Genomic DNA, 16,951 nt, shown 5'->3' on the forward strand with positions numbered 1-16,951 from the left:
TGTATACATTATCCAATGCTTATTTACATAGGAACGTCACTGGTGTTACGTGTTCAGGAAGAAGAGTAACACCAGTGACGGTAACACCAGTGACAATTTGGAGAAAACACTAACATTTTAACAAAATGGCTGCAATGCGTCAGACCAAATATGGCTTCAGTCAATATTAAAATCGTTTAACTCTTCAATACAATACATTTTCCCATTCAAATGTTCACCCCTAGAGCTATGCAATGAGTAACACTAATGACAGACTTGAAAGACGCACGTAAAATTTGAAGATAAAATGACAACTTTAACAAACAAAGTAAGAAGTATGTGACATTCCTTGTGTCTTTGTCCACTGCACTGCCTCAAATGATCTTTTGTTACAGGAAGCACTTCAGAGACAGTACATTATTTCAAAAATAAAAGCGTTTTGTGTAGCAGTAACACCAATGACGTAATTTTGGGTGACTGACATTTATTGGATATTATTAATAATAATTTGCGTTTTTTGTTACCATTTCAGTGTTATAATCAATGTATGTAATGTTATGTAAATATGAATGAGATTTATTTTTTGAAAAAAAAATGTTTTAAATGACAACTATAAGCTCCACTTCCATGTATGATCAAAGTGACAAGGCAGTTCCTTAAACTTGGCATTTTAAATAAATAGCAATTTATGTATAAAACAATTTTTTTAATGTTTTAATTTAGTACCATTGCAAAGACAATCTCTATTTATTCAACATATATAATGAATCTGAGTATTAGATCAACGTCATGTATTTTGGTGTCTGCAAAAGTAAGTGACAGTACTTCCTTACTAAGCTTTAGTTTAGTAGATATCTACAAACAAAGAGTCAATATTTTTCTAAAACCATTTAGTGCTTCACATAATAAAATACACAACGGCTGTATCTTGATATTATATGCTTTAGGAGATGTAGGTGCGTGTTGTAGTGTGTAGGTGCGTGTGGTAAAGGGTGTATATGACAGGTCTCAGTTGGTTTGGTGTCCTCTGCTTACTTTTAATACTTGTAAATAAAAGTTTTGGCCAGTAATTTATTTTCCTCATTGTAGCGACCAGAAAGAGGAGGGGGGGTATATCCAGTCTCTGATAGTGTTACGATATTATGAGAGTGCTCTCATACTTGTTTGAATCTGAAATTGTATATATATATATAAATATATAAATGTGTGTGTGTGTGTGTGTGTGTGTGTGTGTGTGTGTGTGTGTGTGTGTGTGTGTGTGTGTGTATATATGTCCGCATAGCCTGTTATTGTCTCATTATACCGCACTCTGAATGAATTAAAAGTACATTTATAAGTCATCATGAACACAGTTCTGTCCATCAGACAGAGTGCTGTGCCTCCTGTCATCATTAACGGACGTCTCTTTAAAATGACAGCTCAGAGGAGAGGATTTCTAATTTCTCTAACCGCCTGCTGCTTCCCCTCCTCGACTCCTCCGCTCGCATCTCCTGTGGTCGGGACTAAGACACGAGGATAGGAGTCGAGGAGGGGAATTAGAGAAATTAGAAAGGGCCTAGCTAGGACTAGTTAGTTACTATACTTTTCAATAAAGTTAAGTTGAAAAAAATGTTAACGGTGTTGACGCCTCTCTCTCCACCATTCATGTCTCTTCAAAACTATTACGTCATCACGTCAGTCTGTGGGTCACAGTTTGGCAACATGGCGGCGCACAGGCTCTCTCCATCACTGAACAGACTGCTGTTTGCGGTAAAGGTGAGCAGCTTACAGGAGTGTGCATAGCGCGAGCTCCGTGGACACACAGAGAGCCGTGTGTTTAATGTCAGCACGCAAGCGAGGCGGCAGCTGTTAGCAGAGTTCTTAGAATGCTAATGAGAGGTGAAGCTAGCACAGTCCTGAAGGTTCTTGAGAGATAACGCCACATTGCTAACATTAGAAAAAAGTTTGTTATCAAAGCTTGACAGGTACATAATGGTGTCCTGCGTTTATTGAGTCAAAAAGAGAGTAACGTAAAGCAGGTGTGACTTTGACTCAGACAGAGGCTGCGCGTCACGCTGGCGTTACGTCTGATCCGATGCAGCTGAACATAAACACACATTATACTGCCCTGTGTAAACCTTTGTAAATGCATTGTGTTTGACCTCGGTGCATCGCTTACAAGAGTCCAGACTGTTGCTGCAACGCGTTTTTATTTGACTGCCTCCTTTTAAAAGGTCTCATGCTTGACCGGGTCAGCCCAGTAGGGGGCCCTCAAGTAAAATGACTGTTCGGCCCCTCAACAGATTTTCTGAAAAAGCCAAACAAACTGTCTTCAACTCAGACAAAGCATGAATTCTTCATTCTAACACTGACCTGCATGCTGAGGTAGTCATAAGTCAGAGGGTTTTTGCATGTTCAAGTTAATCGTTCCCATGTATAAGTGCATGCAATCCAAAAATATAAAGGCATTTTGACTGTCTATCTCTATATTCTCTGCAAACCACTGTGCTTCAGTTTGGATACAAGCTGTACTTTGTAACAAGTGTTGTGTGTGCACAGTGTGTTTTTCACTCAACAACCAGTACTTGTGCATTACTCATTAAGTGGCGCTGTAAAACTAGCTTTTGCATCAACGTTGGCTTCTTCTTCTTCATACTAACTCCTAGTAGCAGCTTCAAAACATTTTCATGTTGAGTAGATTGTTGCGTTTAAATGGATGATTTATTCCTTTAAGCAACATGCACCTTAATGAAGGATAAGTCTTCAGTTCCAATCCAGAATGGCAGACAAAGGATCTCTCAACTGTCCAACTCATGTATACTTTTGTATTGTTCACATTCTTTTTTTAACCTTTATCTAGAGCTGGGCAATATGACTATATATAGTTTCATAACAATATAACATCTCCTTTCTATCGCGTTGGGGCTTAGTCTATATTTACTTATTTAAAAAAATAAAAATCTTTGTCACTTAAAACTTAAAAATGAGAATCTATTTGTCAAACATTCACATGCGAGGAATATAAATAATACATAAATAAATATGCCTACAAATCCTCATCAAGTTTTGAAATGATCTTTTTATATATATATGATATTATTATATTTTGGGAATATCGCCCTGCACTTCATTGAACAAGAAGGGAAACTCCCATTATACCATTAACCAGCCTAAATCATCTGCGAATAAAGGTCGCTTCTCTCTCAACATTTTTACATTTGTCAAATAGAAGGTGATAAGAAGAATCAGGAATGGTTCTGATGAAATCATCCACACCCTTACACATATACTTAAGTTAAAAGTAAACCTAATTGTATATAATAATGAAAACGTGTAAAAGTCGCTGAATATGGTGTATCTTTTTGTTTTGTAGTATTCCTCATTCCAGTCCAGATGCTGTGCAGGACACTGCTACGCTCACTACTCCACCGTCTCCAGTCCCAGTGAGAAGGTAAACATCTGTTCTCTCATCAGCAGCTTAACACTGAAGAGACTGTCCACATTTGATATTGAGAGGCAAGATGTGTTGTGTTTGACATATATGTCTGAGACAGGTAAAGAAAGTGAAGAAAGTCCTATCTGTTTCCTTCCTCAGACCTTCGATAAGATCCTCATTGCCAACAGAGGAGAGATTGCTTGCAGGGTAAGAAACACAGAGTTACTGTACATTAACATAACAAAGTCTTATTAAAGCCTGACCTGGCACCACTCCAAAATAATAGAGGAACATATTTATTTAAACATCAAAATGTAAGGTAAGAACTTGCAATACAGATATGCAATTAAATAAAGATAATCTTATACACATTTAAGTAAATGAAAATGTCCAAAAAGTAAAATAATTGTCACATATTGTGCACATTGCACTACAATATATAAAATGTATATCACAATAAAGAAATACCTTGGTTTGTTATTAAGATATGCAGAATTTCACCATTTAAATGGTTTGGCTGCTGATAGTAAAGGGAATATCTTTGACCACAAACTTTGTTAATAGTTTATTTCCATGTTAACACATTGCAGCCAGTACCTATACATATAATCGACAGCATTGTATGCTATCACATTGACTATAGAGTGAAGCATGAGCGTTAATGTTGTGTGTTTTCTCATCAGGTGATCAAGACATGTCGCAAGATGGGCATCCAGACTGTAGCTGTCCACAGCGACGTGGACTTCAGTGCTGTGAGTCTCCCTCTGTTCATCCACTGTTAGGAATCAGGGTGGAATATGAGGAAATGTTAATATTGTATTTCCTATGAATTTTTTGTCTTACTGAAAACTGTTGCATGTCCTGATGCAAACAAACAACTGTCTTCATCTTCCCTGTGCATGTTGTACTGTATCTAGGTTCATGTAAAGATGGCTGATGAAGCGTTGTGTGTTGGCCCCGCCCCCACCAACAAGAGCTACCTCAACATGGACGCTATCATGGAGGCCGTCAGAGCGACTGGAGCACAAGCTGTAAGCTTTTCAATCACGCTTAATATGACACTATCAATCTGCTGAGAGGATTTATTGAAAACATCCTTGGCTTTATACAGTATGCTCACAGCTATAGATTTGTGTTTGAAATGTTTCCCTCTGTAAAGGTTCATCCTGGCTACGGGTTTCTGTCTGAAAATAAAGAGTTTGCAAAGCGACTGGTGAGTAATGACTTATTTCCTTTAACACATCCTTTACTACAACAAGTTCAAAAAGAATGAAAGACCAACAGCTTTAACTCTGATTTATTCAAATAGTCTTTGAACTATTTATGGTTTATTTTATTCTTAACAGTAATAATTGCTATTTAGGAATAATAATTTTTTTTTGAGAAAAAGCACGAGTAATGATTGTTAGTGTTTATGAAACTACACCTCCAACCAGCATGCGATAGCACTTGATGTTTGAAAGAATCCTTCCTCGCTCAGACGCCACACATGCATCAGATCTATACTGAGCGTTTTATCTTGCTTTAATAAAGGTATTTATTCAAATGTTGAACTGTGGCTTGGAATCACCAGACTCAAATGTAGTAGTGATCAGTTCGGTAGCTACTTAATGAAACATGGACAATAAAGCCTGGTATTATATTGAATCCTTTTTAAGGAAGGTGGATGATAGATTTGCAGTGTGCAACATAGTGAGAGCAGTATGCTGGGAGTCTTTGGTTGCGTTCCGATAATCCAAAAATCAGCTCCTAAGTTCTAACCCTATCTCCTATTCCTTGACCTCTGAGTGAAACGTCACAGGGTTAAGGGATAGTGGATAGAATAATTCAAAAGGACTTGGGAGAAGAGACTGCGGTACTTTAGAGAATCCGAATGCACTTTCACTATCCGACGTGTTTATGATGCGCCAGCGGACGTCATTGTGTGCGTCTGCTGCTGTGGCGAAACTATGGAAACTACTGTTTTCTATAGCGGACTACAACATGGATGTATAATAAGAAGGAGGGACTACTGTTAACTCATCTAGAGACTCTGCACCTTTCTCTGATGCTGTTGTTTTATGCTTTATGAATGTGGACAACAGAGAAACATATTGTTCATGACAAAAGTTGGAATTGAAATAAAAAAGGAAAGTGAAACTTATGCTCGTCACCCTCTCCCTCCGGTCCACATTAATACAAATGATCCCAATACGTATGATTGTATGAACTATGAAAATATCTTAAAATCAATACAAATGTATTTATTATAAACGTTACTCCTTAACATCTATCACTGTGTATATCACCATTCAAACATCTTTTAAAAGTTGAACAAACTCCACACAGCTCAGTAAAGACTGTGAAATGTTGACTTTATTTGATCATTTCAGTAAAAACTAACGTTCATATTTCTCTTTTTGATTATAGTACTGATGAACGTTCAAAACAAAACACTTTGGCAACTTACCACATACGTTTTAAAATGCTTAATAAGCATCGTAACTTTCATGATATAATTTCTCGGTCATAATCGGTTGTTTCCGTGAACGGCCGACTGTTGAGTGACGGCAAATGCTGCGGCTGCAATGCATTGTGGGGCAGCATTTTCTCCTCTCCTTTCGTCAAGGGAGGTCCTGTTTTTCCTAAGCTAAAGGAAGTTTGAAACCTCCTTTCCTTTCCTTTCATTTAGAGAATTGGAACGGCACTTAACATGGCTGCCACTGACGTACTTCCGGGTCATTTCACTTGGTTAGGAAGGTTCCTAAGCTAAATGGACTATTGGAACGCAACCTTTGTTCTCTCTGTGGTATCACCATAAGTCTGATCCGCCCACTTTCATGGTGTTATTATTTTTGTTGCTAGGCAGCAGAGAACGTGGCATTCATTGGTCCAGACACCCATGCTATCATGGCAATGGGGGATAAAATTGAGAGCAAGCTGATCGCTAAGGCTGCTGAGGTCAACACCATCCCAGGATATGATGGAGTCGTCAAGGTATGTGCAGCAAGTGCAGGAGATCCAAGCTCCTTCCTCCCTTTACATTTGCAATGTGATAACATTTACAAGATTTTTTAAATCAGGATTATTGTTTACAGACAGTGGACATTAGTCAAATGTTGTTTACTTGTGCCATCATGTGCCGCACCGCACTCTGATGCAGACAAAGCAAGTGTGAAATATGTTCGGTCAAGGGTTGTAGAGATATCAAAACTCGGAAACACAGACAGACAGACAGAGAGACAGACGGACAGACGGAGAGAGAGACAGACACACAGATACATAGACACACACAGAGAGAGAGAGACAGACACACAGGCAGACAGACAGACAGACAGACACAGACAGAGGGAGAGACAGACAGACAGAGACACAGAGAGACAGACAGACAGACACACAGGCAGACACACAGACAGACACACAGACAGACACACACAGACAGACAGACAGACAGACAGACAGACAGACAGACAGACAGACAGACAGACAGACAGACAGACAGAAAGACATTTCAGTACTCACAAACAAGCTGAGAGATCTAATCAAACCACAGTACACAACAGTTTAAGCAAGAAGCTGCTTAAATCCTGAAACAATCATGACAGTCTGGTGACAGTTCAAAGCATTGATGACGTATCCATAGTTCATCATCCGTAATAATATTAACCCTCTCTCTCTCTCTCTCTCTCTGTGTGTGTCAGACTGCTGAGGAAGCTGTGGCGATCTCACAGCAAATTGGTAAGTGTTCATCATTTGGCACGCTAACATTGTGAGAGATTTGGTGGACTGCAGCCTCACAATCCTGATCACAAATGAAGAACAGGAGATAATAAAGCCCCCGAAGTGCCTGTGTGTGTGTGTGTGTGTGTGTGTGTGTGACTCAGGGTGTCCGCGGGGTCTTAAAAAGTATTAAAAGTTGATAAATCAATTTAGCGAAAATTAAGGCTTTTAAAAAGTATTAAAAAGTATTAAACGGCATTTTCCAAGGTATTAAGAAGTCCCACAGCAACGACAACATGAAACACCCTTTAATTTACTGAAACGACATGTCGGGAAACCCCCTCAAGGCGGCCCCCATAGCGCGCCGGAAAATGCTGCTTCTTATTTTAAGTTTCGTTGCCTTGCTCCGCTCTGTGGGGGGGGGGGTCCCAATGTGGGTAGACCGGCATACGCAACGCTCTGGGGGTCCAACGGCTCCGTGTGTAAGCCCTATATCAGGCCTATTCAACTGGCGGCCCGCGGGCCAGATGCGGCCCAGAACCAACTCCCGAATGGCCCAGCCTCCCGTAGCCAAATTCCTACACTAGTACAGACCATGAACGCAACACTCCGCGTTGCATAGAAACCACCAAACCACAACGCAGCACGTTTTTTGTAAGTGCATCTAGTGGTGCTAGTAACGGTGGTCCTATGATAGCAACTCTAAAACATGTCTCTCTCAACTCTGAAGCGTAAACAGAGACAAAACGGTCATTGATCTTGTGCAGCGGATCCAAGTAAAGCTGGACCTTTTCGCGACCGACTTGAGCACGGATCGGATGCTGCATTTTTCGACGCTCCCTAAACACATCACATCTCCGGCACAAATCACGGATGTGATGACAGATTTCATTGCGAGGTTGAAAGAGAACTTTACCGGTCGATTGGATGGACTTGCTCTGCCCACAGAGGTGATGGGCTTAGCCAGAGACCCCTTCACTGTTGCAATAGAGGGGGACGTATCAACCAGAGCAAAGGAAGTGGTCCACTGCATCGACAAGGGGAAATATACACTGGAACTTATTGACATGCAGCGCACTAACGGGCCAGCGAAGTTTTGGAGATATGTCAAAAAACAGCAGTTCCCTAACGTTCAGAAAGTAGCGATCTGTGTGCTCAGTATGTTTGGATCAACATACAAATGTGAATCAAGCTTTTCACACATGAACTCAATCAAAAGTAGCACTCGCTGCTCCCTGACTGACAGCACCCTTCACCCATTTCTTAGGATTGCATTGACATCCTATGAGCCAAAAATCACTGCTTTTGTTCAAAACAAAAAATGTCCCTGCCTTCTCCCATTGAGAAAGTCAGCGATGACAAATCACAAATGAGGTGATAGTAAGCACCTAGTTTACTATAGTAGACGTGTAGTGTAGTATTCATTCATATAGTTACCCGTATCCAGTGCTTAATTTGTAAATCATAAGGTGCCGGAACGCAAAGTACATATGACAGCTCAGGGATGACGAGACGCGTACAGGTCCCGGAACGTATACAGAAAAGGTGCTGAAAACAACATGAAAATGTCCACTTGCAACGCTGTGGGACTTACAAGCCTCAATTTCAAATAGTATCCATGGTATAAATGTTATGACGATAATTTATAATATTTTAGGCTAGTACGCACAACATAGGCAAATGCCCACATCACCACAGGTGGGACTTCAGTATACAGCCAGCAATTAATTTCTCAACAGGTTTAACGTGTAAAAAAAATATTTATTAGGCCTAGGGCTGCAACGATTAGTCGACATAATCGACGACGTCGATCATAAAAATTCGTCGACGCGGAATTTTAGTGTCGACGCGTCGTATAAAAACAATCAGAGAGCCGGTAACGTTAATTCAAAACTGCGCAAATGTTCATTTGTAACTGCAATGCACTACAGGAAGTGCTGGGGGCAGTATACTCTCCATTGTCTGCCATGACTGCATTCTGTACTAACAACAAAGAAGAAAGAATACGAACGATGGCGGAAAGGAGAGAGAATGAGGGTGATGAAGAGCTCAAAAAAGCGAGACCGAGAGTTTCGAAAGTGTGGGAGTATTTCACAGACGACAAGCCAAAGAAGTCAGTGAAATGCAGAATTTGTAAAGGGGAATTGGCATTCCACGGCAGCACTACAGTGATGCACGAGCATTTAAAACGCAAGCACCCTGGAACCGTGAGGACTGCTACTTTGGATCATGGGTAAGTTTGAGCAAGTTAGCCATAGTCATGTTTACGTGAGCTTACATGTTGGAAAACAGAACGTCTCATGGTTAATGCTTGCTAAGCAAACGCTATTTCAGTTATGTTGAGGCTGCGTGTCCACCAACGAGCTGCTAAACAGCGCCAAGCTTACAGCGTAGTAGAGCACACTAGAGCTTTATGGACGCTGTAATTAATTCCAAACTTAAAATAATAATTAACAAGGGCCTGCGAAATGACAAGAATAAAATGCGATTGAATTTGTATTATTTATTTTGTTTTCATTATGATTTTTTTGTATTTATGTTATTCAAATACATTTGATTAAACAAGTTCAAAGTTCAAATTCAAATGTTTCATGAGTCATTATTTTAATTTTCTATGGGATCATGTTATGTTAAGGCAGAGGGACTGGACAACAGGGTGACATTCACAGGTGTGCAGACTTGAGGTAAAACATGCACTGGAGCCCGGAAAAGGAGCCGTGCCCACAGGAAGCAGAGATGGAGGGTGTGACAGAAATAATCGTTAGATTAGTCGACTAATCGAAAAAATAATCGACCGATTAGTCGACTACCAAAATAATCGTTAGTTGCAGCCCTAATTAGGCCTATTCAAAGATTGGCATGGCGGCCTATTAATAGACAGTATGTTTGCTCACCATATTTAGTTGTTTAAAACACCCCACATCACGAGCATGTCCGGATTGTCCTCTATCTCTTTTTTTCTGCTTTTACTGCGTGTGTCTGTGGCAGTTCTGTGTCCTTTGGCCACCCAGGACCTCACGTACGGGACTGGATTGAATTTAGCCAGGGGGGGTCCAACAAGATTTAGGAAGAGTAAAGATGACATGGTGGATGTGAGCAAAGAGCTACGGTTGGGAGTGCAAATCAAGTTCATTTGAGAAAATCCGCGCTCACATTCAGCACTTGCAATGGGAATGCTGTTGACAGCAACAAGTAACTCCATCAGCTCATCGGGGGTGTCTTTACCATCTGAGTCTCTGTACGTTCTGTAGGCCCGTATGACTGCGCGCGGGTTGGCAATGTTGAAGCGCTGACACAGTGACTCGACCTCAGTCTCTCCATACAGCGCACCTGCGTCCTCGGGCCAGTATTGTGCGTAAAGCACCTTCAACTCCTCAATGAACTTGTTATATCCAGTTTTATCTGGCATCCGGCCTCCTTGAGATAACATACGGTCCTCCAAGTTCTTGGCCACAGTTAGAAAAAACTGCTTGGGGTCGAGTGATGTGTCGCTTGATTGTCCTCCATTCAGCGTGATGCCATGGAAAGAGTTTTCCTCAATTCCCCTTTGGCTCAGTTCAGTGTAGGGACCTGGCCGATCCGACATGGCCTCAAGTACCCTGATTTCCCGACAAATTGACTTGTGTGCTGAAATGATGGTAATGTCTCGTTTTTGAAGCTCGACTGAGAGCTCAGATAATTCTTGCAATGCATCGCACATTATGCCTAAATTGTTCACAAACGCATGCGAAGATAAGCGCATAGCAAGCCCACTGTATGTTTGCTTTGTGACACTGTTACGGGAGGGATCTTCTGATGCAGTTTTGAAATGCTTGTAAAGTGCTGGGTAGTTCTTCCACACTGCTTCAACGGTTCTAAAACTTGATGCCACCCATCTAGTGTCTAAAATACGACCTATTTTGCATAGCTGGACATCCAAGCTCTCAGCTGACTCTCTCAGCTCCATTCGATTTTTGTTAGATGTGCTATACAGTGCATATATCTTGTCCATAAATATTTTAAAGTGATTTATAGCACCCATCTCTTTCACTACGTCTGCGACTGCAAGCTCAAGCCTGTGGGCTGAGCAGTGCCACACAGTAATGTTGGGGAACATGGCCTGGAGCCGACTCGCCACTCTGCTTTTACGCCCTAACATAACCGAAGCACCATCAGAAGTTACTCCAATGAGGGTCTTAGAGAGAAAATCCTGTGTCAAATGCAGGCGCTCCAGAGCAGACAACAGTTTGTGGACAATACCTTGAGCAGTTAGATCATCTAGCTCTACGAGTTCATTAAAAATGTTTGTAGGCTTGTCCATATCGGGCAACTGAGCCCTAAGGTATATTATCAAGCAGCTCTTTTTGCTTAAACTGGTTGACTCATCCAGCATTACACTGATTTTGGGAGTGCACTGTACTATTTTTTCAAACAGTTTTCTTTTCATTTCTTCAGAAATATGTTTCTGTATGTTTACACATGCAACATTGGAATGTAAAATTCTCCCCATATCGAGTCCATTTAATTCTTGGCAATCAATCTCCTGTTCGAAGCCATATGCGGGACGGTGGTGTTTAGCCTCCTTGTACGCCGTGCGAAATACGCGAGCTGTAGTGGCCATCTGTTCAGACTGACTATTAATTATAGACTGTCCTAAAGTGTCCACTTTTGCCTTTTCAAGAATGCTTGCTGCTGCTAGGTGAGCCTTGGTACGGGCATGTTCAAATACTTTTTTTCTGAGTGCGCGTTGCTGTTTTATAATATCTGAAGCAGATGAGGTTACTGTGCATAAAACCCACTCTTTTGCAAGTTTCATCCCCGACGTCTTCTCTGCCCCCAAAGTCCCCACCGCCTTACACGTTGTGCAACCCAAACCTGATTTTCACCTAAAAAGCCAGGGATAGTAAGTCTGCTTCACTTTTAGCTGAGCTTCTGTCCAAACAGTTGTGCATCCCATCCCTGACCTGTCGCTGGACGTCCCACACTCTTCTACGCTCAATGCGCTCTCCTCTCCTACTGAATCTTCCTGCTGTAAGCCAGCTGATGTCGCGGTTCCGCTCGCCTCTTGCTCCGGCTGTTGTACCGGGCTAGTTGATGCCAGGGTACCCACCCGTTGCTGTTGGTGGTCCACCTGGCTGACGGTAGCTGGCTCCTGTTCCGGCTGGCGGTGAACCTGACCCGCTGCTGCCACGGTGCCAGCCTCCTGCCCGGGCTTGGCTAGCTGTCGGTTAGCTAGCTGGCTAGCTGTTGCGGCGCTAACCTCCTCCTGGTCTTGACCATCAACATGACCGCTGCAGCTGCCCTCGTCGCTGCTTGTGGAGGCTTTTCTGACTCGTTTTGAAGTGTCTATTACCTCTTCCTTCTTTTTGAAGAAAGACAGTAAATGTAACTGTCTTTTTGACATGCTTGCATTGAATCACCGTTTCTTCCTCTCTGCGACGTGCTCCTCATGTGGCGAATTTCAAAAGTGAAAGACGTTTGTCCATTGGTCCAGCTTTTCAGTGCGTCAACACAGATCTCCGACTCTTTCAAATCTTAATCTTAATAAACGACATGAAATTCTTGGGATTTTTTCTGTAAATTAATATCTGCATATTTTATTTAATTTTAACCATTTTTTATTTTTATTTTTTGTGAGAGGTACCGGATCTGCCCAAATAGGTGCCGGAACACAGGGTGGCCAAAATGAAGAGGTGCCGGATCCTGTTCCGGCAGGATCCGGCTCAAATTAACCACTGCCCGTATCCCTTGTTATGGGTTTGTGCACTGAAGGGTTTGACAGTTCTTTCTGTATTCATTTAAATGCACTTTGTAATGTGTCTGGGTCAAATGTGACCAAAACGTATAATTTTTTTGTTATTACTTGAAAAGTGAAAAAATAGTATTGCTACAGTACTACCTCTTTGTGTTGCATTGGAGTTCTTTAGCTGTTTTTTTTGTATGTGAGGACATTTATTAAGACTGCTATTATTGTATTCAGTAAATGCACTTTGTGATGTGCCTGGTTAAACAAAAATAACCTGAATACTTGACTTCTAAAGCAAACAAATGTAATGCTACAACTGTGCACTTTTTTTTCAGATTCTGTTAAATTAATGCTAATTTGTTTGTTTTTATGCACTTTTTGAGCTACCTTTTGTTAGATGAACAATGAATAAAAATTGCATGTTTTTCATCGCAGTAATATCTGTTTGTTTAAAATGTGTCACTACCCGCTTTTTACAGGCCGCTGAATGTCTGGCCCAGCTCAATTTTGTAGTTATAAAATCTGGCCCAACTGAATGTGTAGTTGAATAGCCCTGCCCTATATGATCATTTTCTGATTACGATTAAATAGCCCGCCTCCCTCTCCCAACGTCTCCTGCTGCTGCTGGGCTGTCAGAAGAGGGTGAGGAAAAGAGAGGCAGGCACCGTTTATTAAATATTATTATACAGAGAACAGAGTCGTCATCAATTTGTTTTAAAGCTCAATAAATAACAAAGAAGACCTCTGATCGGCACTTTTCTAATTTTGTACGGAAGATTTCAACTTTAACGGACATGTTGACCGGCGGAACATTTTTTTTAACGGAAACTGCCGCACGGTTCCCTCGTCCCTTGGAAGAGGGACGAGGTAAGCTCACCAAAGTTTAATATATTTCATAGTTCAAAGTTTTGTCAATTGTTTTGTTTATTGGTAAAATACTGGTTGGGTGGGTGTTTTTCATCTGCTGGTGGACTACCTGAGAGATATACAGCAGGAGAACACGCCGTCCACCGCGGAGAATAGACAGAAGGGCAACCATGCTCCGGGGTCTTCTTCGCTGCTTTTGTTGTATTTTGTGGCGGCAGCAGCGCCACTTACAGGCCTGGCATATGTACTAACGCGTTTCCAGCATTTCCAGCGGTCTAGTGTGAACGGACACATTAATGAATCAAATGCGTGTGAACGGAAGACTTTTTTGCGTTTGCGTATGCGTTTTACCGTATGCGTCCTCGTGGGGCCGGGGTCTAAGCCAAACTATATCCGGTCACAGAGATCTGCTATTTTAAAGTAAAGTCAACACATATAGACCCTAAATATAGCCTATATTAAGAACGAGAAAAGTCTTAACATATATATCGTTTTTTGTAAACATATGACAAATGTGTGAGGGTGATGACGTCAGAGCATCGTCCTATGTGCCAGGGCTTAGCCCCGGACAGCCCCAGCCCAATTTAACCCCTGGGTATTTGTGAGGGAGCTCCTATATGGCATTACCCCGCTGAAGCTCACCAAAGTTTAATATATTTCATAGTTCAAAGTTTTGTCAATTGTTTTGTTTATTGGTAAAATACTGGTTTCTAATGGTTTCTGAGGAGTTTTACTGGAATCAAAGAGCACACAGTACAGAAGCAACAAAGCAGCATACTGCATTAAACCTGACCTTCACAGAGAGGTTGAAGTCCATGTGGAGAGGACGCTTCAGTAGTCTGTCTGCACTCTGTTTAGTTGTGCTATCTTACAATCAATATAGTAAATGTGAGGTAAAGTGTGTCGCCAATGTAACCGGTTAGAACTCAAAGTTGCGATGAGGTCTTAAAATGTATGGAAAGGGTCTTAAAAAAGGTATTAAAAGGTATTAAATTTGACCTCAGGATTCCTGCATATACCCTGGTGTGTGTGTGTGTGTGTGGGTGGGTGGGTGTGGGTGGGTGTGTGGGGGGGGTTTCACAACTACCAATATTTACTAGTCGACTAGTTTTTCAAAATAGTAGTCGACTAGTCGTTACGTCATAATAGAGACACACAAAGAGAGGTTTACAACTGTATTTTCTATTGGAACTCATACAGTAACATTAAACACTGCATTTTAATTTGTGTTACATGGCTGAGTAAATAACAAACACTGGACTCACCAAAATCGACAGCAAAAAACTCTTGTTTACATAAATGCCACGTAAATCCAGTGCGCAACAGCGCATTGCGCAACACTTCGCTGTCCTCCACGATAACGTCCACCTTTCCATATTTTTGGTTTGAACACCAACGCATCGACATGTGAGGGAAGGAGGCTTGACTGCTTTCGGGTGACAGTGTTGCCTGCCAGGGAAAAAACCCTCTCACTCGGGGTGCTTGTGGCTGGAATAGCCAGGTAGCTCCTCGAAAGCGGGGGAAGCGGTGCACGTTTTCTGCCCACCACTCCAGTGGATTATCCATTGTGGGGATATGCGGTGTCCGCTGGCAGTAATCCCGTAGCTCATCATCCGCATCACTGTTGACCCGTGTTTTCTTGCTGTTCGTTTGCCTCTGTTCAGTGCTGACGCCGGTCCGTTGCTCACTGGTGCTAGCATTACTGCTAGTGCTAGCTGTCGGCAGCGGGCGTTTCATCTTCAGATGGTTGCGCATAGCAGATGCATTTGTATTGTACTTCAGTACAGCTGTACACAACTGACACTTCACTGTGGAGTTGGTTACATCTTCGTTGAAGTACTGCCATACATAAGAATGTCGGACGTGTTTTGTAGCATTTTGCAGCACCTCGTTTACCTCCATTTTTTTCCTCGACTAGGGCCTACAGCGCCGACTAGTGGTAAAGGTAGTCGACTAGTCGATTAGTTGGTGAGACCCCTAGTGTGTGTGTGTGTGTGTGTGTGTGTGTGTGTGTGTGTGTGTATGTGTGCAAGATTTGTCACTCGTTCATATGCATCTTTTTTTGTGATGTTGATTTATCTTTTTCTTGTTGCTAGGCTACCCGGTGATGATCAAAGCATCGGCAGGAGGAGGAGGGAAAGGGATGAGGATTGCCTGGAATGATAACGAGACAAGGTGTTATATTCCTGTGTTTCTGTCACGCCTTTTAAACAACAATGTCTTTTTTAATCACTTCTTCAATGCTCAACACTGAAAGCTGATACAAACTCTCAACTTCCTGTAGACAGGCAGAAGAAAATAAAATTGCCAAATTGTGAATGAACTTCCAGAGAAATTGATTAGTTACACAATAATCCTTAGACTTTCATTATGTGAATAAATTGTTCTGCTCTTAACTACTTATTAATAAATCAGAAATTGTATTGCTTAAACAATGTGGCAGTTACTCTGCTTCCACAACTACTGTTCAGTCTGTGTCACTTAACTTAAACAGCTAAACCGCAGGGCCTTACTGGAGAGACTGCTGTTGTATTTCCTACCTGTAATTCTGGTAATCCTGTGTGTGTGTTCTGTCACAGGGAAGGTTTCCGCTTCTCGTCTCAGGAGGCAGCGTCCAGCTTTGGAGACGACCGGCTGCTTATCGAGAAGTTCATCGACAACCCCAGACACATAGAGATACAGGTAAAACCAGTGGGGACATGTTGCTAAGAACAGTTACCTCAGGACCGGTTTTAGGTACTAGTGGTTTTGTGTTGTTTCTTAAGCTAAACAAAGTGTATCAGATCAGCTTGTCACAATGCCAAAGACGGGGCTATTTCTCAGAGAAACTCATGAACTTTCTGGACATACAGTTGCAAGAAAAAGTATGTGAACCCTTTGGAATTACCTGGATTTCTGCATAAGTTGGTCATAAAATGGAGGAAGCCACTGCTGTCCAGAAAAAACATTGCTGCACGTTTGAAGTTCGCAAAAGAGCACCTGGATGTTCCACAGCACTACTGGCAAAATATTCTGTGGACAGATGAAACCAAAGTTGAGTTGTTTGGAAGGAACACACAACGCTATGTGTGGAGAAAAAAAGGCACAGCACACCAACATCAAAACCTCAACCCAACTGTGAAGTATGGTGGAGGGAGCATCATGGTTTGGGGCTGCCTCAGGGCCTGGACAGATTGCCATAATCGAGGGAAAAATGAATTCTCAAGTTTATCAAGACATTTTGCTGGAGAACTTAAGGCCATCTGTCCACCAATTGAAGCTCAACA

General features: G+C 41.8%; 1 protein-coding gene and 1 long non-coding RNA gene across 2 annotated transcripts in view; one reads left to right on the forward strand and one right to left on the reverse strand.

Moving 5' to 3' along the window:
- The first annotated feature begins 1,454 nt into the window (after nucleotides 1–1,454).
- Nucleotides 1,455–16,951, forward strand: part of pcca (propionyl-CoA carboxylase subunit alpha) — a 28,091-nt gene continuing 12,594 nt past the window's right edge. Inside the window, exons 1-10 of the mRNA XM_079687896.1 lie at nucleotides 1,455–1,734; nucleotides 3,332–3,409; nucleotides 3,554–3,601; nucleotides 4,078–4,146; nucleotides 4,312–4,425; nucleotides 4,554–4,607; nucleotides 6,239–6,370; nucleotides 7,075–7,111; nucleotides 15,782–15,860; nucleotides 16,265–16,367. Of these exons, the coding sequence (XP_079544022.1) occupies nucleotides 1,588–1,734; nucleotides 3,332–3,409; nucleotides 3,554–3,601; nucleotides 4,078–4,146; nucleotides 4,312–4,425; nucleotides 4,554–4,607; nucleotides 6,239–6,370; nucleotides 7,075–7,111; nucleotides 15,782–15,860; nucleotides 16,265–16,367 (861 nt within the window). The 5' untranslated portion in view covers nucleotides 1,455–1,587. The remainder of the gene's footprint in view (nucleotides 1,735–3,331; nucleotides 3,410–3,553; nucleotides 3,602–4,077; nucleotides 4,147–4,311; nucleotides 4,426–4,553; nucleotides 4,608–6,238; nucleotides 6,371–7,074; nucleotides 7,112–15,781; nucleotides 15,861–16,264; nucleotides 16,368–16,951) is intronic.
- LOC307043451 lies at nucleotides 9,582–16,364 on the reverse strand. Its single transcript, XR_013809386.1, has 2 exons — nucleotides 16,226–16,364; nucleotides 9,582–15,839 (listed from the first exon to the last, which is right to left on the reverse strand). It is a non-coding gene; the product is annotated as an uncharacterized lncRNA (long non-coding RNA).

Source organism: Notothenia rossii (assembly GCF_949606895.1).
Source record: "Notothenia rossii genome assembly, chromosome: 6".
NCBI lineage: Eukaryota > Metazoa > Chordata > Actinopteri > Perciformes > Nototheniidae > Notothenia > Notothenia rossii.